The sequence below is a fragment of the Rana temporaria genome, chromosome 3, assembly GCF_905171775.1.
Source record: "Rana temporaria chromosome 3, aRanTem1.1, whole genome shotgun sequence".
Lineage (NCBI taxonomy): Eukaryota > Metazoa > Chordata > Amphibia > Anura > Ranidae > Rana > Rana temporaria.
The window spans coordinates 152335494-152361940 of NC_053491.1; the positions used below are offsets into that span (position 1 = coordinate 152335494).

Genomic DNA, 26447 nt, shown 5'->3' on the forward strand with positions numbered 1-26447 from the left:
CCGTCAACACTGCAGAGTTGCTAGGACAACGGCCGGCAGCGTCCTGAAAAGGACACTCCCCGCTGTGACTAGCATATTGTGAGGCACACGTGATAGCTCCCAAAATGCTTTGCGGAGCTAATCGACACGCCCAGTCCCGCAACCCATTAACCAGGAAGTGCCTGGTCGAGCCACTACTAACATGGTATGTAGATTTTTTAAATTTTTTTGCACTGCGAAATCGTTCCTAACATCGGGGGGACTAGTAAATCAAACTGAGTGGCCTAATCGGGTGAACCTCCGCTTTAAGCTGGTATAAGGCTAGTAGTTGCTTGGGAGATACGAGGAGACTGGCAGAGTTTTTTCAGTCTCCATAAAAGGAAGACTGCAAACAGAAGAGCTGCATCTGTCAGAGACAAGAGACACCCAACATCAGACAGTCTCAGTTGATGAAGGCTCAGAGGCTGCTAATTCTGCAGACAGATCTGATATAAATTCTGCAAAGGGTGCAAGGTGCTTATGGCCTCTGCTGTCAGCAATCAGCAGTGCTATTTGGCAATTAAACCTCCTTTGGATTGAGCAGAGGAAGCAGCCACATCCAGAAGAGCCAAGACTCAGAAGATGACATTATTGATTTATGACCCATTGGCCAGATGCATACAAGCCCAAAACAGCTGTGTGAAGTTTGGGATACTTTGCTCTTTTAGTAGGCTGTATTTGCACTATACACCAGTAGTGCTTGGTAAAAATCTGGCCAATGGGGCATAAAGCATTGATTTGTATGGGTTCACCCACGTTCTCAAAATGAGGAAGAATTTCCTTATTTTATAGATATTTGATGGAATGAGGCATGTGAATACATTTTGTTGTAAGAAGGCTTTACTGTGCTTTTACTTGACTTAAAAAGGCACATCCTCACAGACCTACTACAAAACGTCAGAAAACACACTTTTGGATGGAATTTAAAGGGTCACAAAGCATTAATGTAAACACTGACAACACTTTTGAGAATGCTATTAACTAATTTTTAAAGGCATATTCCCAATGTTTACATGTACTGCAGTCAGAGACTACAGCCTTGAATTAGCAAAACTGGCAGATTCTCCTGGCAGGAAAACTGCCAGGAGAGCTTTTGGCCGGGAAAACCAAACGTGTGTATGCTTCCTCGCAGTTTTCCAATCAGAAAAACAGCCGGGAATCCTGCCGGGAAAATAGAAAACCTGCTCTCTATTTTCCCGTCGAGATTCCCAGCATTTTTTTTCCCGCCAGATCTACTACTTACCTATGGGAAACACTGCGAGGCAGTACCGATGGAGCATACACACGGCCGGGATTCCCGGCCAAAGCTCCATGGCAGTTTTCCTGACAGGTTCTCGGCTTTCCCCTCGGTTTTCTCGGCTGACTTTTTACCGCCGAGAAAACCGAGCGTGGCTTTACAGTTAGCTAATAAAATATTTTAGCAGGTTTGTTTCTAATGAATATGCCAAATGTAAATAAACAAATACTCACCAATAGGAAGTGCAAATGTATTAGGAAGGGTTCGAGTACAGTAGAACATCAAATGAAATTGAGATGTTGTTATAAGGCAGAACAACGTAGAGACGGTGGATCCAAACTGCTTCCATATCTCTTTCTGTAACTGCCATAGTGCAAAAATGACAGTCAAACCTAAAGATCCTCGAACTAGTAGAATGAAAAGAAAACATGTTTTGATATTGTAAAACATTATTAGTATTTTAGCAGTGTGTAACTGATATTCTCTTCATACAGAATCAAGAGAATAATTTTTGTCGCCAAGTCTATGGCTACATAGGCGATTCTCATCTCTGAGAGAAATAAAGACTTGTTGACACTCATGACATTAGCAGTACAGTTATTTTCAATGTGCTGCCAAGGGAATGACTGCCAAAAAGTGGTTAAATCTCTCAGCTGCAGAGAGATTTAATCACCTGTATATCCCTAGCCAAATTTAATGCAACATGCTAAAAAATGTGTTTAGCAAATTATGCAACACCAAACTATAAGAAAGCCTCTAACATGTTTGTGCATATAATAGACAATGCATGCAAATGTAACTGCCATCTAATCCTTAAAGCCAGCCTAAAGTAAACTTGTGGCTTTAAACTGTAAACTAAACCAGGTGTTGTGCTATAGGCACCAATAGATGCCAAAACATACTGTATATTTAGTATAACCGCTAAGCCTCTTAAGCTGCATCTGGAAACCCTCATAAGAAAATACAATTTTTGTAAGCACCCCCCTTATCACCATGCCCATGTAGCAAAACCTTCCCAAACTATCAGGTTACCCAAGTACAGTATTGTGGGATGGATAAGGGAGTGCCCCTAACTTGTATTCTTTATTTTTTGACCCATGCCTGATAGGGGTCTATCCTTATTAAGGTGGAACATTGATAACACCTTCAGAAGAACGGATGGTCTTGGGCATACAACAAACTTGTCTACCATATTTTTCGCCGTATAAGACGCACCGGAATATAAGACGCACCCAATTTTAAAGGAGGAAAATCTAGAAAAAAAAGATTCTGAACCAAATACTGTAGTAAAATATTTGCCCCCCACTCGTCATCACCATCACACCACCCCCACATTAGTAATAGCCAGTAACATTGCCCCCACATAATATTAGCCAGTAACATTGCCCCCACATAATAATAGCCAGTAACATTGCCCCCACATAATAATAGCCAGTAACATTGCCCCCACATAATAGCCAGTAACATTGCCCCCACATAGTAGCCAGTAACATTGCCCCCACATAGTAGCCAGTAACATTGCCCCCACATAGTAGCCAGTAACATTGCCCCCACATAGTAGCCAGTAACATTGCCCCCACATAGTAGCCAGTAACATTGCCCCCACATAGTAGCCAGTAACATTGCCCCCACAAAGTAGCCAGTAACATTGCCCCCACATAGTAGCCAGTAACATTGTCCCACATAGTAGCCAGTAACATTGCCCCCACAAAGTAGCCAGTAACATTGCCCCACATAGTAGCCAGTAACATTGCCCCCACATAGTAGCCAGTAACATTGCCCCCACATAGTAGCCAGTAACATTGCCCCCACATAGTAGCCAGTAACATTGCCCCCACATAGTAGCCAGTAACATTGCCCCCACATAGTAGCCAGTAACATTGCCCCCACATAGTAGCCAGTAACATTGCCCCCACATAGTAGCCAGTAACATTGCCCCACATAGTAGCCAGTAACATTGCCCCCAAATAGTAGCCAGTAACATTGCCCCCAAATAGTAGCCAGTAACATTGCCCCCACATAGTAGTCAGTAACATTGCCCCCAACTCACTGTTGCAGATCGCTCTGGTAGGAATAGAAGATCCCACGCGAGCCCTCTGCTCTGCTCAGCACGCACCGCCGCGTGTACCAAGATGGCCGACCGCTCCGGAGCTAGGCCAAAGCCGCGGCCTTTCCTAAGACCGTGGTGCGCTCCGCGGATCGGTCGGATCGGCGAGTCAAAAAAAGGTATATTCGTCATATAAGACGCACCAACTTTCCCCCCCCAGTTTTGGGGAAGAAAAAGTGCGTCTTATAAGGCGAAAAATACGGTATATCAAGTATGAGGAATGGCTACTTATAGGAGAGGGCTGCCAACTCAGACAGACGTCTGAACGAGGCGACAGCAACCAAGGCTACTTTTCAGAAAAGGTCATCTAAGGGAATATCCTTGAAGGGTTCAAAGTGTGGTTTCGGCAAGGCAGAGAAAACCAAAGTTAATATTCCAAGAGTGCAAAAAGGTGCTGCATTTGGGGCTTAATGCTAGATAAACCTTAAAGAAAACATTTTTCAAGGGGAAGGGACACAAGATGTCTTTGAAATAAAACGGACAAGGATGAGACCTGAGCAGACAAAGCAGAATTCACACTGGATGGAAGACATAGGTCTGAAGTCTGAACTGAGACCAGGGAGTTATCAAGGCATTTGAGGCCAGCATTAGACGATTTGTGGACCGAGCTATAAACAGAGGTAGTTTGTTGTTTAAGCTGGAGGTTAAGATGTCTACATCTGGAGTCCCCCATTTCTGATACATCAGATTGAAAATTGCCTGATATGTGGACTGCAGAGATTGCTGGACAGCAAGATTCCATCTATGAGATTTAAACCACATCCAATTCGCATACCATTATAGAATACATTGATTTTAATGAGGCTGGTTCACATATGTGCGATGCATTCGCACTGCGCATTGCCCAAAAAATGTGTGCGTTTTCTAGGCATTGCGGTGCAGCTCAGGTGCGAAATCAGGCCCATTATCTTCTATGGGCACGCATCTGATTTACACTTCCCCCCTCTCCTCTCCTAGGTCTCCAAATTCGCAGCTAAAATGGAGATGATCTGCTGAACAGCTCTCTTATCTCTTTGCAGAGATAAGAGAGCTGGAATTTGCACAGCACAAGTGTGAATCCAGCCTAAAGGCTGTCATTCTGGACTCCTAGTTACCCCTTGGTGGTTTATGTAAGCCACAACCATGGCATTGTCAGGACTGCAACACAATTGAGTGTCATTAAAGAAGGAGGGTCCAATCTGGCAGATAGGGTTGCCACCTGTCCAGAACACAGCGGTACAACTGGTAACAGGAAAAAAAACCTGGGAATCAATCACTCCCTCCCTGAGGTCCCTCCACTGGCTGGCCGTAAAGAACAGAATCTCATTTAAGGCCCTCTGCCTGACGCATAAATGTGTACAAGGAATCGCTCCGCAATATTTATGTGAGAAAATAAAATACTACAATCCCAATCGCGTTCTTCGATCAACTAACCAAAATTTACTACAAATCCCCAAGGCCCGCTACAAGACCAAAGGAGAACGAAGATTTGCAGTCCAAGGACCTCGACTGTGGAACGTGTTACCAACTAATATCCGAACGGAAGTAAATCATCAGGCCTTCAGGAAAAAACTCAAGACCCACCTATTCTGAGGGCTAAATAGAAGGAAATGGATACCAAGCGCCTTGAGGCGATTCAGTTCGCATTTGTAGCGCTATACAAGTTATTCACTCACTCACTTCATCCCTTAAACCCAAACACTTATAAATTACACAGGTTCTGAGGCCAATCTAATGTAGATAATGCACCAAGTGAGTTTAATTAACACCTTAATCAACCACAGAACCAGTGTAATATGTGTTGGGTTTAAAGGGATGAGGTGGCAACCCTAGTTGCAGAGCCATCCAAACTGCTTTGAGCTCCTAGATGTTGTTGGAGAGCTTGGCTTCCACAGGCAGGCCCGCCATCAGGATGGTACAGCCAATATAACTATAAGGGGCCCCGCCCAGGCCAGAAGGCAGGACGGGTGAAGGGGAGCCATGTTGCACACTATAGAAATGATCTCACAGCTTCTGCTGCTCTCTGTGTCATTGAGCTCAGACATCAAACTCTTTGCTGCCATCTCTGGCTACTATGTGCATGTGCACCCCTTGTGTGACCTGCCTGTACTGTGCTGCTCTGTGTCAGCTTTGTGAAAAAGATCTGGGATTAGGCAGGAAGATTTCCTTTAAAAGTAGGGGCTGTGAAGGAAAGGGAGGAGCCAGAGGCTTGTGTGTTTGCAGATTTGTGTGTTTGTGGGGCTGACATATATACAGATGTGAGGGGGGCTGACATATATTCAGGTGTGGGGTGGGCCGACATATATACAGGTGTGTTGGGGGGGGCTGACATATATACAGGTGTGTGTGGGGGGGCTGACATATATACAGGCGTGAGGTTGGCTGGTATATATACAGGTGTAAGAGAGGCTGACATATACAGGTGTAAGGGGGGCTGGCATTTATACAGGTGGAGGGGGAGGTGACATATATACAGGTGTGTGGGGGGCTGACATATAAATACACAGTTGTGAGGGGGCTGGCATATATACAGGATTGAGGGGGGCTGAGTGCATACAGATGAGGTGGCTGGTGTGTGGATATATACAGTGTGTGTGTGTGTGTGTGTGGGGGGGGGGGGGTTTGACATATATACAGGATTGGGTCGGCTGACATATATACAGGTGTGAGGGGGCTGGCATATATACAGGTGTGAGGGGGGCTGCCATTTATACAGGTGTGAGGGGGGCTGCCATTTATACAGGTGTGAGGGGGGCTGGCATATATACAGGCGAGGTGGCTGGTGTGTGGATTTGGTGAAATGGTTCATGGGCAAGCCCTGGGGAATGCTGGTGGTCAGGCTCAGGGGGGCCCAGGCCCAAAGCTGTGTAAGGGGCCCAAAGGGTTCATGTTACCTGGACTATGAGGGACTGGAATACTCCCTGAAGAAGAAATGTATTTTCTCCTGGGAGGAGAAAACTTTTGCAGCTTCCTTCAGTACTGTCTTTGTGTCTGCCTCATCTAGGGCAGGCATATTGGGGTCCAACTTAGAGAAACAGAAGTAGGAGAGGAGGCATGGCATTTTAGAGCATTGGGCAAAGAGGTCTATATAAACACATTTTTTTTTGTCCAAGGAATTGTGATGTGGATGCAGAAAATTATGCTTTTGTCAAGTGGACCATGCAGTCCATAGCAAGGTCCACATGGCACAGTCATGTGGACCAGTAAGTAAGGGAAGGGATGCTATAAATAATTATTATGATAAAGAGAAAATGACCCAATGGAACCATCAACAAAACACAAGCCAAGCCTCCATCCCTGGATACGGAGAAAAAAGAAAGAAGGGGTCATGGGACTTTATAAAAGGCGAGGGTGTGTGTATAGAAATATCTCAAAGGTCCAAAGATGGATCATATGTCACAATCCTGACAAGAAGGTTTATGTTGCCATATGAGACTGCTAGGTAATCCATCCAATAAATGAAATAGCGTAATAAACATGACATAATATAGTATAATGTGTATCATATTAAATGGTACACGGATCATGCAGACAAAGGCATAATTCAAATCATAGTGGTTACAATAACATGTTTAATTTTCATCTAGGATATACATGATTAGTAAAACAGTCACAATCAATAAATGGACATACAGATATAGTGAACATAATTGTCCTATAGAGAAATATATACAGTAAGATTAATAAAAATTCATTGTTGCACAAACTTGACTGGGCATCCCTGAGTATGGACCCAACGCGTTTCTTGGCGTTCTTGTGCATCCTGGGCTGACTTTTCCCGCCACCACAGGTTTTGGACTCCCTTTTTCCATCTTGAGAGCCCTTTCTGTGTGGGGGGCTCAACCACCGCCTCTACCTCGGGGGAGACAGCTCATTCGGGACCATCAGTCTATTCCCAACTGTGGGATTTTTTTGGGGTATCCACTTTGGGCTGTGCCACTGTTGACATTTACGAACGTGTCAAGTTCATACTCAGGGATGCCCAGTCAAGTTTGTCCAACAATTATTTTTTATTAATCTTACTGTATATTTTTCTCTATAGGACAATTATGTTCACTATATCTGTATGTACATGTATTGATTGTGACTGTTTTACTAATCATGTATATCCTAGATGAAAATTAAACATGTTACTGTAACCACTATGATTTGAATTATGCCTTTGTCTGCATGATCCGTGTACCATTTAATATGATACACATTATACTATATTATTTCATGTTTATTACCGCTATTTCATTTATTGGATGGATTACCTAGCGGTCTCATATGGCAACAGAAACCTCCTTGTCAGGATCGTGACATATGATCCATCTTTGGACCTTTGAGATATTTCTATACACACACCCTCGCCTATTATAAAGTCCCATGACCCCTTCTTTCTTTTTTCTATAAATAATTATTAGTTTACTGGGCGACTGCTGGCAGTTGGGAAGGATGCAGGTTAGGTCATGCCATTGGAGATTGTTCAGACACCCTGTCCTTACAGCTGGTGGCGACAGCACCAGGGTTTTCTCCTTCACCTCCTCAATGACCTCTTTCATCCTCTGTTCCACCAATCCCCTTTAACTATTCAAAAGTCTATACAATGGCTCATGCTAAAAGATGGCATGCAATGCTGTAGCTGGTATTCCCAGGGGACAGGAGGGAAGAGGAATCCAAAAAGCCAGAATCTCATGCACGGGGCTAAATGTTCAGTGTGCATAAGGCCTAAAGAGTACATACTGTCCAGCTAATCAGTTCAGTTTTTCTGACTTGTGGCTCAGAAAAATCACATTCTAATTTATATTTTTAGGAAGATCAAACCTACTTAGGCCGCGTACACACGATAGGATCGCCAGAGGAGAACGGTCTGAAGGACCGTTTTCATCAGTCCAAACCGATCATGTGTAGGCCCCATAGGTTCTTTAACCTTTGGTCAAAAAAATTAGAACTTGCTTTAAAATTTAACCGATGGACGCCTCACCGATAGGTCAAAACTGATCGTTAGTATGCAAAAGCATCGGTTAAAAACCCGTGCATGCTCAGAATCAAGTCGACGCATGCTTGGAAGCATTGAACTTTTTTTCAGCACGTCATTGTGTTTTACGTCACCGCGTTCTGACACAATCGTTTTATTAACCGATAGTGTGTAGGCGCGACGGACCATCAGTCAGGTTCATCGGTTAACCGACTTCCGACCGTTCTCATCGGATGGACCGATCGTGTGTACGCGGCCTAAGTCTCTCCATCTTGCATTGTGGCCTGGGTAAAAACACTTACATAGTGTGCTGCATATCTGTACAATATTTCTGGCTGTTGAATGTGACATAATAAACTCAACATTTTACTCTAAATGAAATATGCCTCATCTCTTTCTCTGACAGAGACCAAATACAAAGACTTGCTTAACCCCTTGGTGCCAGCGCTTTCGGGACCTTTAAGGGGTTTCAGGTGTCGGGAGGCGGGGTTTATGATCATGTGACCGCCGTGTTTGGCTGTCAAATGATCAGGAGCTTTCCATTAGCTGCCAGGAGCGGTCAGGGCGCAGGCTCTCTGCACAGCTGGTTTTGTAATGTTGCATGCAAATGCTTGGTGACAAGACCTACCTGCCGAGAGGCTGCATATTTGTGCCCTGGCAGCACCAAAGGGTTAATGGGTAGTGGGCCTCTACAATATTATGGGCTGCTGTGTTTGGAATATCATAACCTTTTTTTCTTTAATATCTGTAATTGAAGAATTTTAGTACAGATAAAGGGAACAAGTACAGCATAAGATAACCGAAACATAGGGCCAAGATACCGTACATCCTGTGTACAGAGCATAGGTATTACAAGAAATGTGCAAGTCAGTAGGGGTATCAACATGGCAGATCAGTGAAAGATTACTTAAAAAGTATATTAGGTCCACAAGTTTTTATTTATTTTTAAAAGGAGGTAGAAAATAATTAGCATAGAATCATGAAGATGTGGGTATGGCAGTTTGCAAGAGATCTGTGTGAGTGACATTTTAAAAATGTACTAACAGGCCGCCCATACTCTGCTATGAGAATTAGAAGGCTGGCAAGAAATCTCAGAAAGTTCTTCCATGAGACATATACCCTCTGCTTTCTGAAACTATTGGATTATGGACAGAATAGATTCTCCCCCCCAGCGAGTAGGAATAAGAGATTTAGTAGCTTTTAAAAGATGTGGGGGTAAAATTAACATTTATATTGGCCTGTTGACTTGTTGTACAGTGAAACAGAACAGCACAATGAGCATTGTTATGCATTGATGTATTATAATGTGCTAAAAATAGGCAAGATTTTTTTTTTCCTCAGGTCATTGAGGAACACATATACTGCCACCTACAGGAGGATTTTGATACTGAAAAAAAAACAAAAACATTAACAACCCAGTATAACCCCTCATTCCCAGCATAACTCCATTTTTTGCTTGTGTCCTAGGACGAGCGTCTTGACCAAAGTTTGACCATTTTTACTATGCATGTTTATGGTCTTGCTCTCATCACTGAGGAAAGCCAGGAGTGGAAGGTACGATACAAGACTAGCTACTGATTTTTTATTTGCCAGTTTATAGATCGTTCTACAGTCACCAGTACAGTATAACCCAAATGTTTTTGAATCCTGTGCCCCTCAAGGCCTGATTCACACCTATGCATTTTTAGTGCTTTTTGCAGATTTGCGCTACAGTACATTTAACAAGGTTTCCTTTGGAACACGTTCTGTAGTGTGAATCTGCAAAACGCACACATGAACTATCCCCTCTGAAAACAGCAGCTAAATGTTATAATATATATATATATATATATATATATATATATATATATATATATATATATATATATAATGTGTATTTGTGAAGCCCCTCCAAAAACACTGACTACCTTGCCAGAGCCCCCTTTTCTGCTCCTGCCATGGTCACACCAGGTACAAGAATTAGTCACTCACTTAGCTGATATACCTGAGCAATGCCCCATAGGAAGTCTGTGACATTAAAGTATAGAAGTGAGCTCCTGTCAGATATTTTTTTTTACAATTCAATAGACAGTAGTGGGCAAATGTTCAAATTTTGAATTTTAATAGGAAGCTGGGCCTGGGCATTTGAGAAGTTGGCACCTAGCTGCCAATGAAATTCTGACAAGTCCTGTAGGCTTGTTGCCATAGACACGGGTAAACAATCACCTCATAAGCTCTCAAAAGAATCCTTTAGACTAGTTGACTCAAACTGGGAAGAAGAGAGAGAGAGGGAGATAAAAAATATTCTGATTGTATGTGTTGTGACCCATGTGTAGAAATATAATGGTATTTCCTGGATGTACAGAACCCCAAATCTGTTATATGGATCCTACCCATGGCAGTCTGCGGTATTTAGACTCGCTGTGGCTGGGATGATATGCTAATTTCATAAATCCTAACCCCCAACACGGCCATCAGAGCCACTTCAGGAGGCAAGACCTCTTCCCACAATGGGTGAGGTGACACCATATAGGTAATTGGCCAATGGCCAAGGCATCAATTGTGGTGCTGCCTGAGGGCTGGAAAAGCAGAGAACCCAGTAGTGCAAGGTTCGACGAACCCCGGGCGCCAGGTCACCATTGCGACTAGATCTTGTGACCTGGTGCGTGGGGCATCCTGTGTCTCTATGCGCCCCCACCAGGCGGTAATTGCGGCCTTCGCTTTTTTTCTGTGATCTGGCGCCATCTTGTGGTGGCCCTTGGTATGACAAGACAACCAGCAATTCTACTGGTACTTCCCCCATCTGTTTTCACTGCCATCTCCTTCCCTCTAATTAGAACCCCCAAACATTATATATATATATATATATATATATATATATTTTATTCTCTCCTTCCCTATAATTAGAACCCCCAAACATTATATATATATATTTTATTCTAACATCCTAGCAAATAAAACGGCGGTCATTGCAAAACTTTCTGTCACACCGTATTTGCGCAGCCGTCTTACAAGCGCACTTTTTTGGGAAAAAAATATACTTTTTTTTAATTAAGACATCAATAAAGTTAGCCCATTTTTTTTTATATATTGTGAAAGATACTGTTACGCCAAGTAAATTGATACCCAACATGTCACGCTTCAAAATTGCGTCCGCTTGCGGAATGGCGACAAACTTTTACCCTTTAAAATCTCCATAGGCGACGTTTAAAAAATTCTACAGGTTGCATGTTTTGAGTTACAGAGGTCTAGGGCTAGAATTATTGCTCTCACTCTACTAATCGCGGCGATACCTCACGTGTGGTTTGAACACCGCTTTCATATTTGGGTGCTATTCACATATGCGTTCGCTTCTGCACACGAGCTTGGCAGGACGGGGTGCGTTCCTGGCTCCTAGATTCCAAGCAAATTTGTCAAGCCCTGTCTTAGGAGAGTGAGGATTAGAGGTCAGGGCTCCAACCCCCCGGAGAGTCTGTTTGTGTGCAAGTGAGGAGAAAGGTGCATGTCTGCACCGTGTTGTCTAGGACAGACAGAGGCCCAAGCCCGAGAGGCAGAGTAGCAGGGAGCTTCAGGAAAGAGACACTTCTGTGTTTACAAGGACATCTTTCTCCTCAGTGGCTCTCACAGATCGCTTCTGCACGCAAGCTTGGCGGGACAGGGTACGTTCCTGGCTCCTAACTTTTTTAGCTGGCGCCTAGATGCCAAGCAAATTTGTCAAGCCCTGCAGTAGTGTCAAGCAGACCTTGGGAACCCCACTGTGAGAACTAGGCCATGATACCACCCACTATTTTCTGCACCTCGCCTCATAGGCTAGGCCTTTTGGCTGAGACCAAGCCACAAGGTCTAGCAATTGTATAGCACACTGGCAATTATTTATTGTTCTATTCATCATGTGCGTGTCATTTCGCACGTTTGTGTCTTATTTTCCACACCACAAGATGGTAGGATGTAAGTCTTTGGGCCCACCCAGAAGTCTAGAGGGAGAATGTGTGGTCATCAGGTTCCTTACTCCCATGCCTTGGGGATCTCTCTTTGGAGAGGCCTCACCCAGTGCGCAGGGGTCAGCTTTGGCTAGCCACAAGGCAAGCAGTCTACCAGGCCTTTGGCTAGGTGAACCAGAGTGTTATTGCCCATGTTTGGAGTGCGGTATCCGAGAAGTGGGTGTAAGGAAAAAGGTATTGCACAGAGCAACCCCAAACCTCCTCCTCTGTGTCTGCCCCCATAGCAAGCAGCTTGCTTTTGGAAAGCAGATGTGTGGGCTTGATCCTAAGCCAGGCTGTATGTGTCTATTGACACCCTGGCAAAGCACCTTCTCCCTATGTTGATGAGGACAAGTGCGGGGAGTAATCCCCAGATCCTGACCCCCTCATGTGAATGAGCATAGGGTAAATAGTTGCCCTACTCATTCACCAAATACATTTCAAAGGTAAATAAACACAAAACAGTTTTTGACAAGTCCTTTATTATAAAAAATAAATAAATATGTCCGCCTATGTAAATACATGATATATTATAAACGCCGGCTACTAACCCACAAAAAGAAAAAAAAAAAAAAACAGCTGCCCACCAAACATGACACTCGCCTAATGATAGAATCGCCCCCCCCCCCCCCCCCAAGTAAACAAAGGGCAGGGGTCACCAGGCAGCCACTGGTGACTCTGCCCCTATGATGTCCCTGCAGAACCCATCCCATGACAATATAGGGAGGGGGTCAATCAGTGATGACTGGGCTGAAATCACAATGCACAGAACTGCATGTGAATCGCATTGCATTGCGATTCCTGGTGTGAATCACCCCTTAAGGATATCGCAGTACAATTGTATGCACCTGGTTGCATGGTACAGTAGTACCACAAAAAACAGCTGCGGTGTGTTATTTAAAGTACTGCATGCAATGTTTTTGGTGGGAAAAAATGATACTACAGCGCTAAATTAAATAATCAAAAATATAACATTAATAAATCACCAAATAATAAAAAGCTGCAAAAATATTATAGTGGGTCAAACAAAGTGAAAAAGTGAATTATGTAAATAATTGCGCTAATTACTAACTTAAATAATGATGCCAACCGTGCTAAACAGTGATTAAAGCTCTGGGTATAATAACACAGAAAAATATAAGAACAAATCCACAAAATATGTCCAATTTGTGCTTGAGATGTGCACCAGTGGTTCAAATGAAAAAACAACACCCAGTTCAGTGCAGTGATAAAAAATCCGATGTGATCACAGACACACTCCTGCTTCACAGATAAGGGATCTCCTCCACACAGACACCGCTCATGGAAAAGAAAAGAGACAACTCATTGCGCAGATGGTAGGGCACCAAAGAAACACAAGATGATTCTCTAGTAATAGCACACTCACGATACCGCCGTTCAAACAATGCATAGATAACCAGTGCACCAATCCTTCATAGAGCCGCTCAGCTGATGTTTCATCTCCTCATTCGGATCCACTATCCGTCCCGCTCGTAACTCCTCCCCCACGCGTTACGTCAATGGTCACTTGACTTAATCATGGGTCACTACCCGTTCGCTCTCAGCTGATGATATTTATAGTCAGTGAGGCAATCAGGCAGAGACGGGAGCGAGGGAGTGATTAAACATCTCCATCATTGCTGGCGTAAAAGGATTAAACATGCACTGTACAAAATATCTAGTGCATGTTGGCAATTTTAATACATAAGAACAATTTAAAAACTTGTTTTTTTAAGATTTTAGCGATTAGCATTTGTTTAGACAAACACTGGGGATATGCATCAAAGGCATAGCAGCCTCCAGTGGCTAAAAAGAATATTACAGCTTATGTAGCAAAAACTTATCAAACAATATGAAAAATAAACAGACATAATCGCATCATTCATATACAATTAGAAAAATACAATTAAAAATCCCAATATAGCGCACCTTGATAAAATCAATAGATATGCTAAAATTCATTTAATTTTTTTTTTAAATTTTAATGTAGATAAAATTAAAAATGCAGAGAGGAAAAATTATATATGTATGTGTAAAACCAGATCCTTATAAGGCATTATCACAACATTATTCACGTACTTGATTAATTATCAGAGATGAAACAATTGAGGTCGAATTCTATATTTAAACCATTGGGCGATAAAGACCTCATTTCGTGTATCCGTCTTTACATGTATGCACCACGATTGAGACAAGCAGATATCCATTCAACAGCCAGCTGGTACAGTGACTGATTTGGGTCTGTATGTGAGTAGAGAGGTAAGCCATCTGATTCACTATCGGTGAAGGGTGCACGGTGTGTGGACCTACCTGATCACACACCTTCATTCACCTGAGTTTGGCATTTCCTATACTCAATCACTCATTTACCTACCAGTCACTTTTTATTTGTTTGTCTTTCGGACTGCACTCCAATATTATCTATAAGATTTCACCTTTTCTTCAAGTCTTACCAATTTTATATATGTTTATTTCCATTATTCACCTTAGGAGGTTTCTTGTTTGAACTGTTCACATACCATTGATATTTTAAGACTTTTTTATGTGTTTTCTGTTACACAGTTTAGGCTAGACCACACCTATTTTATTTTCCATTGTGGGTCACTTCCACTGTGTCAATACACCTACTATCCCACTGGTCCACGGATTTTTGTCCACCCACCACTTCCCTTTTCCCTCCCCCATTCCAGTTTTTTACAGCGCAGACACTTTCACATTTTACACAGTAGCTTCATACAGATGCAAATAAAAAACGTGTTGGACATACCCAGAGAGACATTAATTGAAGATAAGATAATAAGTAAAACCATGGACGACCATATACCAATTATTTTGAATTACAATGTCCAACATAGACAACTGGAATCGATCTTCAAACGGCATTGGTCCATATTGCAAGCTCAACAGCTACAATGTATACTTCCAAGTATGCCAAGGGTAATCTATAGACGTGCTCCCTCTTTGAGGGATTTGGTGGCAAAAAATGTACCCGATCCTCCCACCAAATCAAACACCCTAACCTTTTTTCAAGGAAAGGGTTATTTCCCTTGCAAAAGGTGTTTTGCCTGCAAGAAGACCAATTTTAATGGCCAAAAATGTTCCAGTTTCACGTCCAATGTTACACAAAAGGAATACCAAATAAAAGATCTAACATGTAGGACGGAGGGAGTTGTCTATGCTCTACAATGTCCGTGTTCTCTGCAGTACATTGGCCGCACTAAAAGACCTTTATGGAAGAGGCTCAGGGAACATGTTCAAATTATCGAAAAGGGCTTTCCGAATCATAATGTGTCGCGTCATTTCGCTTCGTGCCATAATATGAACCCCAAAGATCTTAAATTTTGGGCAATTGCTAAATACAATCCCCACTGGAGAGGTAGCCATATGGTACGGACACTAAGTCAGTCAGAATCAAGATGGATACACGAAATGAGGTCTTTATCGCCCAATGGGTTAAATATAGAATTCGACCTCAATTGTTTCATCTCTGATAATTAATCAAGTACGTGAATAATGTTGTGATAATGCCTTATAAGGATCTGGTTTTACACATACATATAGAATTTTTCCTCTCTGCATTTTTAATTTTAATTTTATCTACATTAAAATTTTAAAAAAAATGTAAATGAATTTTAGCATATCTATTGATTTTATCAAGGTGCGCTATATTGGGATTTTTAATTGTATTTTTCTAATTGTATATGAATGATGCGATTATGTCTGTGTTTATTTTTCATATTGTTTGATAAGTTTTTGCTACATAAGCTGTAATATTCTTTTTAGCCACTGGAGGCTGCTATGCCTTTGATGCATATCCCCAGTGTTTGTCTAAACAAATGCTAATCGCTAAAATCTTAAAAAAACAAGTTTTTAAATTGTTCTTATGTATTAAAATTGCCAACATGCACTAGATATTTTGTACAGTGCATGTTTAATCCTTTTACGCCAGCAATGATGGAGATGTTTAATCACTCCCTCGCTCCCGTCTCTGCCTGATTGCCTCACTGACTATAAATATCATCAGCTGAGAGCGAACGGGTAGTGACCCATGATTAAGTCAAGTGACCATTGACGTAACGCGTGGGGGAGGAGTTACGAGCGGGACGGATAGTGGATCCGAATGAGGAGATGAAACATCAGCTGAGCGGCTCTATGAAGGATTGGTGCACTGGTTATCTATGCATTGTTTGAACGGCGGTATCGTGAGTGTGCTATTACTAGAGAATCATCTTGTGTTTCTTTGGTGCCCTACCATCTGCGCAATGAGTTGTCTCTTTTCTTTTCCATGAGCGGTGTCTGTGTGGAGGAGATCCCTTATCTGTGAAGCAGGAGTGTGTCTGTGATCACATCGGATTTTTTATCACTGCACTGAACTGGGTGTTTTTTCATTTGAACCACTGGTGCACATCTCAAGCACAAATTGGACATATTTTGTGGATTTGTTCTTATATTTTTCTGTGTTATTATACCCAGAGCTTTAATCACTGTTTAGCACGGTTGGCATCATTATTTAAGTTAGTAATTAGCGCAATTATTTACATAATTCAATGTTTTTGGTGGGATGTCAAATGAATGGGCTGAAACTGCACTGATCCCAGATAGCATTTGAATTGACCTTAAAAACATATCAAAAACGCAAAAGTCGCACTGCAGCTGCACTACAAAATCATGTTGAAAATTGGATCAAAATTTAATTGCACTGGTGTGAACCTAGCCTAAAATTCTCAAATTCTTCCAAAATACATGTAGCAAACACAAGGCCTGTGAGCTGAATATGGCCCACCAGCCCTTGTCACATTGCAACCTCCTGCTTCCCACTGTCACTTGTAAATACATAGGTCTTCTGTGTTTACAGTGACAGCTATGATCTCAGTGGCTCCTGTATCCCTGCCGGTGTTTTGTCGAGAAGGTTCCTCTATCGGATAGGGTCCGGCCTCGACTGCGCATGCAGTCAGAGGCCATAGAAATCTGAGCTTAAACAGCTGTTCTTCAGCTGTAAACGGAGCATGCGCCGTGAACACTGCGCTCGCTTCAGATGCTCGGGGCTGGTTATACATGCCACTCTCTTTATACAGCAAGGGGCCGATACTTTATTCAAAGGGGCAGATATGGTTACAAGAGGCCGCATGATGGCCACTGCTTTATGATGGACAGTGCTTTTCTCAAAGGGGGGGATGTCATATTGAGCAGTGTTTTGTGTTGAATGTATAACTATACAGGCGAGCATTTAAGCAAAGCACTGGCCATCATAAAGCACTGGCCATCCCTTTGGGAAAAGCATCTGCCCCTTGCTGTATTGTATAGAGCGAGCGGAGGTATAACCAGCAACGAGCATCGGGAGCGAGCTCCGTGTTCATTACTCATGCTCCGTCTACAGCTGTTCAGGCTCAGAGATTTCCGTGGCCTCCGACTGCGCAGTCCAGGCCGGACCCCATCCGATAGCAGAACCATATTGTTGGAACACCGGCACTCACGGAATGGATGGATCTAACAGAAGGATCTCCCTGCAAGACGGCAGAACTGAATTCACGGGTACTGGATCCGCTTACATAGGTACCAGAGTCCAGTACGCAGGAAGGGAGACACCTAGTAGAGATGCAAGGAAGCTACAGGGTGTGGGGGTTGTGGTGAAGTGGAGGCAGATGTGTGCAAAGGTCAAGACCCAGAAAGAAGGGTATAAATTAGATGTTGCGCAGCACAGCCCTGAGCCCCTGGGCACACTATGTGCAGCACAGCCCTGAGCCCCCGGGCACACTATGCGCAGCACAGCCCTGAGCCCCCCGCGCGCACACACTATGCGCAGCCCTGAGCCCCCCGCGCACACACTATGCACAGCCCTGAGCCCCCCGCGCGCACACACACTATGCGCAGCCCTGAGCCCCCCGCGCGCACACACACTATGCGCAGCCCTGAGCCCCCGCGCGCACACACACTATGCGCAGCCCCGAACCCCCCGCGCGCACACACACTATGCGCAGCCCTGAGCCCCCGGGCACACACTATGCGCAGCCCTGAGCCCCCCGCGCGCACACACACACACTATGCGCAGCCCTGAGCCCCCCGCGCGCGCGCACACACACACACTATGTGCAGCCCCCCGCGCGCGCACACACACACACTATGCGCAGCCCTGAGCCCCCCGCACGCACACACACACTATGCGCAGCCCTGAGCCCCCCGCACGCGCACACACACACACACTATGCGCAGCCCTGAGCCCCCCGCGCGCGCACACACACACTATGTGCAGCCCCCCGCGCGCGCGCACACACACACACACACTATGCGCAGCCCTGAGCCCCCCGCGCGCACACACACACTATGCGCAGCCCTGAGCCCCCCGCGCGCACACACACTATGCGCAGCCCTGAGCCCCCCGCGCGCACACACACACTATGCGCAGCCCTGAGCCCCCCGCGCGCACACACACTATGCGCAGCCCTGAGCCCCCGGGGGCACACTATGCGCAGCCCTGAGCCCCCCCCCGGGCACACACTATGCGCAGCGGCAGCCCTGAGCCCCCGGGGGCACACTATGCGCAGCCCTGAGCCCCCCCCCGGGCACACACTATGCGCAGCGGCAGCCCTGAGCCCCCCCGCACACACTATGCGCAGCCCTGAGCCCCCCCGCGCACACAATGCGCAGCCCTGGCCCCCCCGCGCACACACTATGCGCAGCCCTGGCCCCCCCGCGCACACACTATGCGCAGCCCTGTGCCCCCCCCCCCGCGCGCACACTATGCGCAGCACAGCCCTTAGCGACCCGAGCGCACACTATGCGCAGCACAACCCTGAGCCCCCACGCACACTATGCGCAGCCCTGAGCCGTGCAGCACAATCCTGATGCCTGTGCACAATACTGGGCACCGCGCAGCACAATCCCGATGCCTGTGCCCAATACTGGGCACCGCGCAGCACAATCCTGAGCTAAAACTTGTCCTTTGAGGGAAACCATACTACCCCGGCCCAATGAAGTCTGACCCCCCATATCTATTGGATGTTATGAATGGAGTGGCGGCAATGTCTGCTCACACACAGGGAGGACATCTCACCTATCAGCTGGGAATAAAACTTGGACACCTCCAACACAGAGCCCAGCAACACAGCCGGAGCGGACAGAAGACTGAGGAATACGGGGCCGAGGAACGTCCTGGGGACCACCCCGGGGAACTCATGGTGATCGTACTGTACGAGGGGAAGACAAACACGAGGGATTATTAGTATGTCATCCGTACACAGCGCCCCCTCCCCCCCCCCACCCCCGCCGGTCACCACATTACCTTATCCAAGTCCAGCCTATGATACAGGAGGTCATGGGCGGCCTGTAAGTTAAAGCTCTCCTCCACCTTGCTGTACGGACACACGGCCAGGTGCACGAATGCCACGGCCAGGTAGAGGAGCAGGAGAGCGTGCCCGCCGCTTCTCCCCTTCACCGCCATGTCTGATGGAGGAGCAGCACGCCCCCTAGCGGCGTCATAGGCTGCTACAGCTATACCAACCGGGAGCTCTGCTTCCTATACCCAGAGGCTGAGGTGACCGGCCTTTCCTATCTATACCGAGAACAGACTGACGTGACTAGACTTTTTATACACACACTGAGGTGAGCCGCCTTCTTATATCCAGCACAGACTGAGGTGACCGGACATCATTGGTGTGAAATCTGTACCCGGCTACAGACACAGCACGTCCTCCGCCACCCTCACACAACTTCTCCGTACGCGTGGTGAGCTGATTGGTCCGAGCGTGGCGGCAGCTGATTCGTCCACATCCTGAAAAGTTGTCCCGCGCAGCCAATCATCGTGCAGGGAGGGCGGACACGGAAGTGACAGGCCGGCTGTGAAGAATACAATGTAGTGTACCCGCAGTGAGTGCTGTGTGCCGGTGGTCCTGTATAATACCTGAGTGTTGTATGGGTGTCCTCTGTGCACTGCTACTTCTCCTCCTGTAAGATGGCAGTGAGAGGAAGGGCTGGGAGCGCTGTGTCCATACACCTGGTCCCCTGGCTCCTCATTGCACTATTCTTCATCTGTACAGCTGCTAAGAAGGAGCCGTGTGACACGTGTAGGAGGCTGGTGGACAGGTTCCATGAGGTAAACAATCTCCTTCTGCTCTGGGCTGTGTAGAGGATCGTACACACAGGGCTTGATTTACTAAAACTGGAGAATGCAGAATGGCAGCCAATCAGCTTCTAGGTTCAGCTTGTTCAATGAAGTTTTGGCGATAAAACCTGGAAGCTGATTGGTTTCTATGCAAAACTGCACCAGATTTTGCACCCTCCAGTTTTAGTAAATGAGCCCCTGTGTGTCTATTTACTACATGTCAGTGAGCAGGCTCATCTATTATCTGCATCGTGTGTTTTCTTTACTGATCAACTGTTTACAATCATGGGATTGGACAGGCTTCTGTCACATAAACATTTTTCTTTCCTTGATATAAACATAGAAAACGTGTCTTCTAGCTGACCCTAGGAATGATCTGTATTGGCCCAGCATGGCCCAGTGTAAGTATATATATCTCCTACCTGATGGGCTGCTGGGGAAGCTGACAGTACAGTTGGATGCACACTATACAGTATTCTGTAGATTCATTTATTTATTTTTCCTTCAGATTTACCAAAACCATATAATATGAGGTCAAACCTTAATACCTGGTTCACACTGGGGCGACTCGTCAGGCGACGCAGCCGCCTGACAAGTCGCGTCCCATTCTGGTGAATAGAACAGTTCTAATAGGAGTGACGCAAGTCGCTCCGACTTAGAAAAAGGTTCTTGTTCTACTTCGGGGGCGACTTGCATTGACTTCTATACAGAAGTCATTTTGCAAGTCTCCTTAGATGTCGTCTTGATGTCGCCTGGCCGAGTCACCCCGAAGTCGTGCCGCCCCTGTGTGAACAGGCTCTTAGAGTTTTGATTTGTAGCACAAAGTGGATTTGCCTTTTCGTAAATAACCCCCAATGTGTATCCTGCATACAGCCTGCTTGGAATTTTTATTTCTAGATTAAAACTGAACTCTTGGAAGGACCTGTATTGCACGGTTACATCAACTTGCCACAATGTAAGTATGCAGTAGGCTTGGTTCATACTCCTGCGTCTTGGGATCCGACTTTGAGATCCAAAGAGGCAGAACATGTGAAATGCGATGTATCTCTATGAGAGCCTTTCCAATTGACAATACTAAAGTCGATGCACTACTTTGATCCAACTATGACACGGCTTCAATGCCAGAGAGTGTAAGGCTTGGTTCACACTGCTGTGACAGCAACGTTGTATGGCTTTGCCCTGTGACTTCCCTCTGACTTGGATGCTATTTAGGAGCCTGTACAAGGGCTGAAATCGCACCCCAGTTGGACCAAAGTAGTGTGTGAACCTTTTTTTAAAGTTTGAGCAACTTGTGTATTATCAGCTAAGACGGCTCTCGTAGGGAAGCGTTGAATTTGACATGTCATGAAACTTGGGGTCTCACAAGTTAGATACCGTGATAAGCTGCTTTGTATGGGGGCCCCTGTGTGGGCTTGCCCCCTAAGACCCCATACACACTATTAGATTTTTCTGAAGATTTCTGTCTTCAGATTTACCAAAACCATATAATATGAGGTGAAACCTTAAGAGTTTTAATTTGTATCCAATCAGGCAGGCCCTTGTACTACATGGTTTTGGTAAATCTGAAAACAAAAATCTGCAGAAAATCTAATACTGTGTATGGAGCTTAAGCCTTGCTGACACAGAGGGGCTCGGTCCTGCCCCTAGCGACCTTATCCCTAGCTTTGACTGGCAGCAGCAGGAACCAATCTCGTTGCTTCAGCCGATGAGACATGGAAGTGAGGGGGAGAAAAGCTGCAGACATGCACAGCGCTGGATCAAATAAGGGCTCAGGTAAGTGTGGGGGGGATGCAAATACCTAAACATTTATTATTATTTTCCACCAGCCCCCCCCCCCCCCAGCTAACTGTAGCAAATTTAAAAAACCGTGGCCGTGGCTCGGACGCTTCACTCATTCATAGTGTCCTGTGAATGGAAAATTACAAGGTTTGTCAGCCTTTGCGGCTGTTGGCTTTACCTTTTAAAAAAAAAAAAAGTGCATTTTTTTTATTTTTTTTATAAAAAGCGAACTTATCCTTTAAAGCAACATTAAAACCCAGGCGCAACAATTTTATTTTAATAAATTAATTTATTAAATTTCAGCTCACTAATTCTTAGATGTGGTGGGTACATTAATATTAATATATATATATATATATATATATATATATATATATATATATATATATATATATATATATATATATATATATATATATATATATATATATATATATATATATATATATATATAAAAAAAAAAATTGTTTTAGGCTTTTATCTTCACCTGGTGATTCGGCCAGTAAGTCTGTTATTTTTCAGCTTCCTTTAATGGACCAAGCTGTGCAGACAAAGTGGCAGGTGGAGGGATGAAACAAACCGTTTACCACTGACAGGGGTGCTTGCAATATTCAGCTTTTATTAATTTATGTAAAACCTTTTATCCTTTAAGTAAAAAAATAAAAAAATGTTTGCTATAACTGCTAATATAGTAATAGCTGGAGTTCAGTTTCAAATTATTAGTCAAATCCCTCTAAATCTGTTATGCCTTGTACACACAATCAGAATTTCCGTCGGTATAAACTTAGACGTAATTCCGTTCAAGCTGTGTTACATACACACCGCCACACCAAATTCTGACCGTCAAGAACGCGGTGACGTACAACACTACGACAAGCCGAGAAAAATTAAGTTCAACGCTTCCGAGCGAGTTCCATAAGTCCGTCGGAATTTCCAAAGAAAAAACTCAGATGGGGCACACACGCGATGAAAAAATTCCGTCTGACTTTTTTCGTCTGAAATTCCGATCGTGTGTATGCGGCATTAGTCTAACACTACCCTCTCTCCAGACTGACAATGCTACAGTCCAAAGGTATCTGCTTTACTACTTCATACAGCGTGGGGGCATCCTAGGATAGGAAGTGTGGTACCGACTAAATTAACAGGTGAAATAAAGGGGGAAAAAAGGCCTAAATAAATAAAAGGAATGATGCAGCCATCACATCTAAGGATCTATTCACACCAGATGAAGTAGGACTGTGTTGGGCAGCTATTTCGTCTCAATCCCACTGCAAGAAAAGGCCTTGTCTTCTATTTGGTCGGTTCACATGACAGCATCTGGCAGTTACCCGACATACTGGGATTGATTCTAAAGGCAAATTGGAAGTTCACTGCAAGGGAACCTTTCAGGTTGGATGGACATTGAAGGTTTTATAAGCTTAGTCCTAAAGCGCCCTAAGATTTATGACCAAGGGCAATTATAGGAAGAATCTTATCTGGAGAGCAATTGCTTCAAAGGTCTTCCCAGAATTGGCTGACACAAGACAATGTTGCAGCAAACTACAACTGGAAACTCCAATAATATTTAAAAAGTTTGTTATTTTCGTTTTATGAAAATGCCATTTGGACTCCATAAACTAAAGTATAAATGATGTCCTCATTATCATATGACCTTCTATATTTAAATGCAGGTAAAATTAAAAGCAGAAACTCCATAGGGCTCTTATAAAAACGAAATAAACGTAAATGTGTTGCTATAGCAAAATATCAGCTTCCAACACTCATCTGACTTGTGCAGCTGAAAGATGTACTTTATATTTTCTGTGTGTTTTTTTTTTTTGCAGGGTCTTGAAAAGACATCAAAAAAGAATTTTGGAGGAGGGAACACTGCTTGGGAAGAAAAAACATTATCAAAATATGAATCTAGGTAATGAAACATTAACCATACTACCAGGGGTATTCAAACTCATTAATCAGTTCTTTTTAGTATTGGAAATATATTATTCTTGCATAGTTTGTACTATCTGGAAGTGAAAAATGGTATTTATATATTCCAATATTTATTTGTTTGGTGTCAGTAATTTCTTTTATTCTTGTGTTTTTCTTACAGTGAGATTCGCCTGGTGGAGATTATAGAACTTCTTTGTGACAGCACTGATTTTGAATGCAATCTCATGGTAGAGGAACACGAAGAACAGATCGAAAAATGGTGGTTTAAGATGTAAGCTGTGACTTTATTTTTTAGGGGAATTGTAAACTGAAGTGTTTTTAATTTGTTTGAATGCTCAGACACAGGCTTGGTAAATTACGTTTGTTCATGCTGGCTGTGTATAGTGATTATTTTGATGAAGGGGCCATATCTCATAGAAATCTATTGCAGTAAATACGTGTTTATATTGAAATGGCATTATTGGTCCTGGTGAAAAATCTGGCTAAATTGGTACTTGTCAAGCAACACATTTTCAGTCAAAAGATCATTTAAAAAAAAAAAAAATCGATGGTGAGTTTGGTTGTGTATTTATTATATGCATGGATAGAATGAGACCCATTATATGAAAAATGTTTGATCTGCAGATGATTCCCCTATTAGCATTTGCTAGCAAATAAACCTAAAAGTGGTTGTAAACCCTTGCATATACCCAGTGACGTGACTAGCATTTGGTGATGCACACAGACTAAACAAATCCTCCTACGCAATTTGTACCTGTTTATCTGCAGCCTTCTCTTCTCTACAACCTCCTAAAGCACACATTTTACACAGCATTTCTGAGTTTCAGAATGCAGGGGGCTGGGATCTGACGTCCCACTATACACAGCAATATATTAGGGAGCTCTGATACCTGAGTGGAGAGAATGGACACATCCTGCTTCACAGTCTCATAGGGAAACATGCACAGCTGGGACTGTTAATCACCCGCAGTGTGCTGGGGGGGGGGCCTTCACCTTGGATCTGGATTGTCTGGTGTTGGCATAGACTGTCAGAAGTGACTCATGCAGATGGCAGAGGAATGCCAGATCAGACAAAAACCACACCAGGTGCTTTGGATTGAGACAAGTACATTCCATAGAATGATATGCTTTGTTAATTTTCATCTCCGAGATATACAATAACGTTGATGGAAAATCTGATAATATATTACATTTGTTTGGTAACTGTGCATCCATTTTTATATACCCCTCATATTATCCAGAAGCTGTTTTGACTCTGAACAATAATATAGTAATAATTTTATCCTATGCATCTACTGTATGTAAGTACAATGATGAACTGCCCTGGCTAGACATTTTTGCCTATCTCTGTATAAATACACTTGACATTTTTCTTTAGTCTGTTCTCTTTTTTTTTTTTCCTTCCTTTGCCTATTGGCTGGAATTACATATTTTTTTTATAAAGGGTTTTTAAAGCGGTTGTAAACCGCATAAACTTTATGCCTTTTGCCTTGCAGGTTTCAAAAAAAAAAAATCAGCCAGTATGCACCGCATACTGGCTGATTATGAAATACTTACCTCGGAACTAGGTGAGGAACACTTACCTGGTTCACGCCGAGCGAGATGTCATCTTGCTCCGGCGTGTCTTCCGGGTATCGCTGCTCCAGCGTTGTGATTGGCTGGAGCGGCGATGACGTCGCTCGTGCGCGCGGGAGATTTAAATTCGGCAAGGTCCGGCGGCTGCCGGTCCTTTAGCCGAGGATCCCCCCTGCACATGCGCCGCTGCAATCAGCGGCGCATTGCGGGGGGAATATCTCCTAAACCATACAGGTTTAGGAGATATTCTTGATACCTACAGGTGAGCCGTATTATAGGCTTACCTGTAGGTAAAAGTGACAAATAAGGGTTTACAACCACTTTAAGTCTGCTTTCTTGGGCTTGCTAGAGAGTTGTGATTAAAAGAGAGGGAGGAATAAAACGCTTACACAAGCCTCTATGAACAGGTGCTATTAGATGGAGTTTCAAGGAAAGGCACGGGTCTCTTTAAAAACATTTATTCATTACTGCATACATATGCAAGCCAAGTTCTGATTTCACTTGTAATGTGACTGTTTTGTTTGCTCTCTGCAGTCTATTCTTCCTTTATTCATATGGAAAATACATTAGGGAGCCAAAATACTGTCACCAGCCCCTAATGAATTTTTCAAATGAATATTTAAAAAACGGACCTCAAAGAAAATAAACAGGAAGATTAGCTTACAAGAAATCTAATTTCCTGGATGTCATGTTTGCCTTCATTTTTAATACTTTTTTGTGTCTCTTAATTTGAACAAACATTCAAATTTGATCTGGGACTTTAGAGATATGCACAATTGTTACAGGTCTGTGACTCAAAGCGGAGT

At 43.9% G+C, this 26447-nt stretch overlaps 2 protein-coding genes across 3 annotated transcripts in view; one reads left to right on the forward strand and one right to left on the reverse strand.

Annotated features, from left to right (window-relative positions):
* Window positions 1-19973, reverse strand: part of ALG12 (ALG12 alpha-1,6-mannosyltransferase) — a 53118-nt gene extending 33145 nt beyond the window's left edge. The window contains exons 1-3 of one of the 2 annotated variants that reach the window (XM_040343656.1): window positions 19540-19970; window positions 19312-19444; window positions 1489-1662 (exon numbers count right to left, since the gene is read on the reverse strand). In XM_040343656.1, the coding sequence (XP_040199590.1) occupies window positions 1489-1662; window positions 19312-19444; window positions 19540-19698 (466 nt within the window). In that variant the 5' untranslated portion in view covers window positions 19699-19970. Of the gene's footprint in view, window positions 1-1488; window positions 1663-19311; window positions 19445-19539 lie in introns of both variants that reach the window. The other variant, XM_040343657.1, reaches the window with a different exon arrangement.
* Window positions 19974-20076: 103 nt separating this feature from the next.
* CRELD2 (cysteine rich with EGF like domains 2) overlaps window positions 20077-26447 on the forward strand; it is a 38034-nt gene continuing 31663 nt past the window's right edge. The window contains exons 1-3 of the mRNA XM_040343658.1: window positions 20077-20349; window positions 23961-24043; window positions 24227-24337. Of these exons, the coding sequence (XP_040199592.1) occupies window positions 20209-20349; window positions 23961-24043; window positions 24227-24337 (335 nt within the window). The 5' untranslated portion in view covers window positions 20077-20208. The remainder of the gene's footprint in view (window positions 20350-23960; window positions 24044-24226; window positions 24338-26447) is intronic.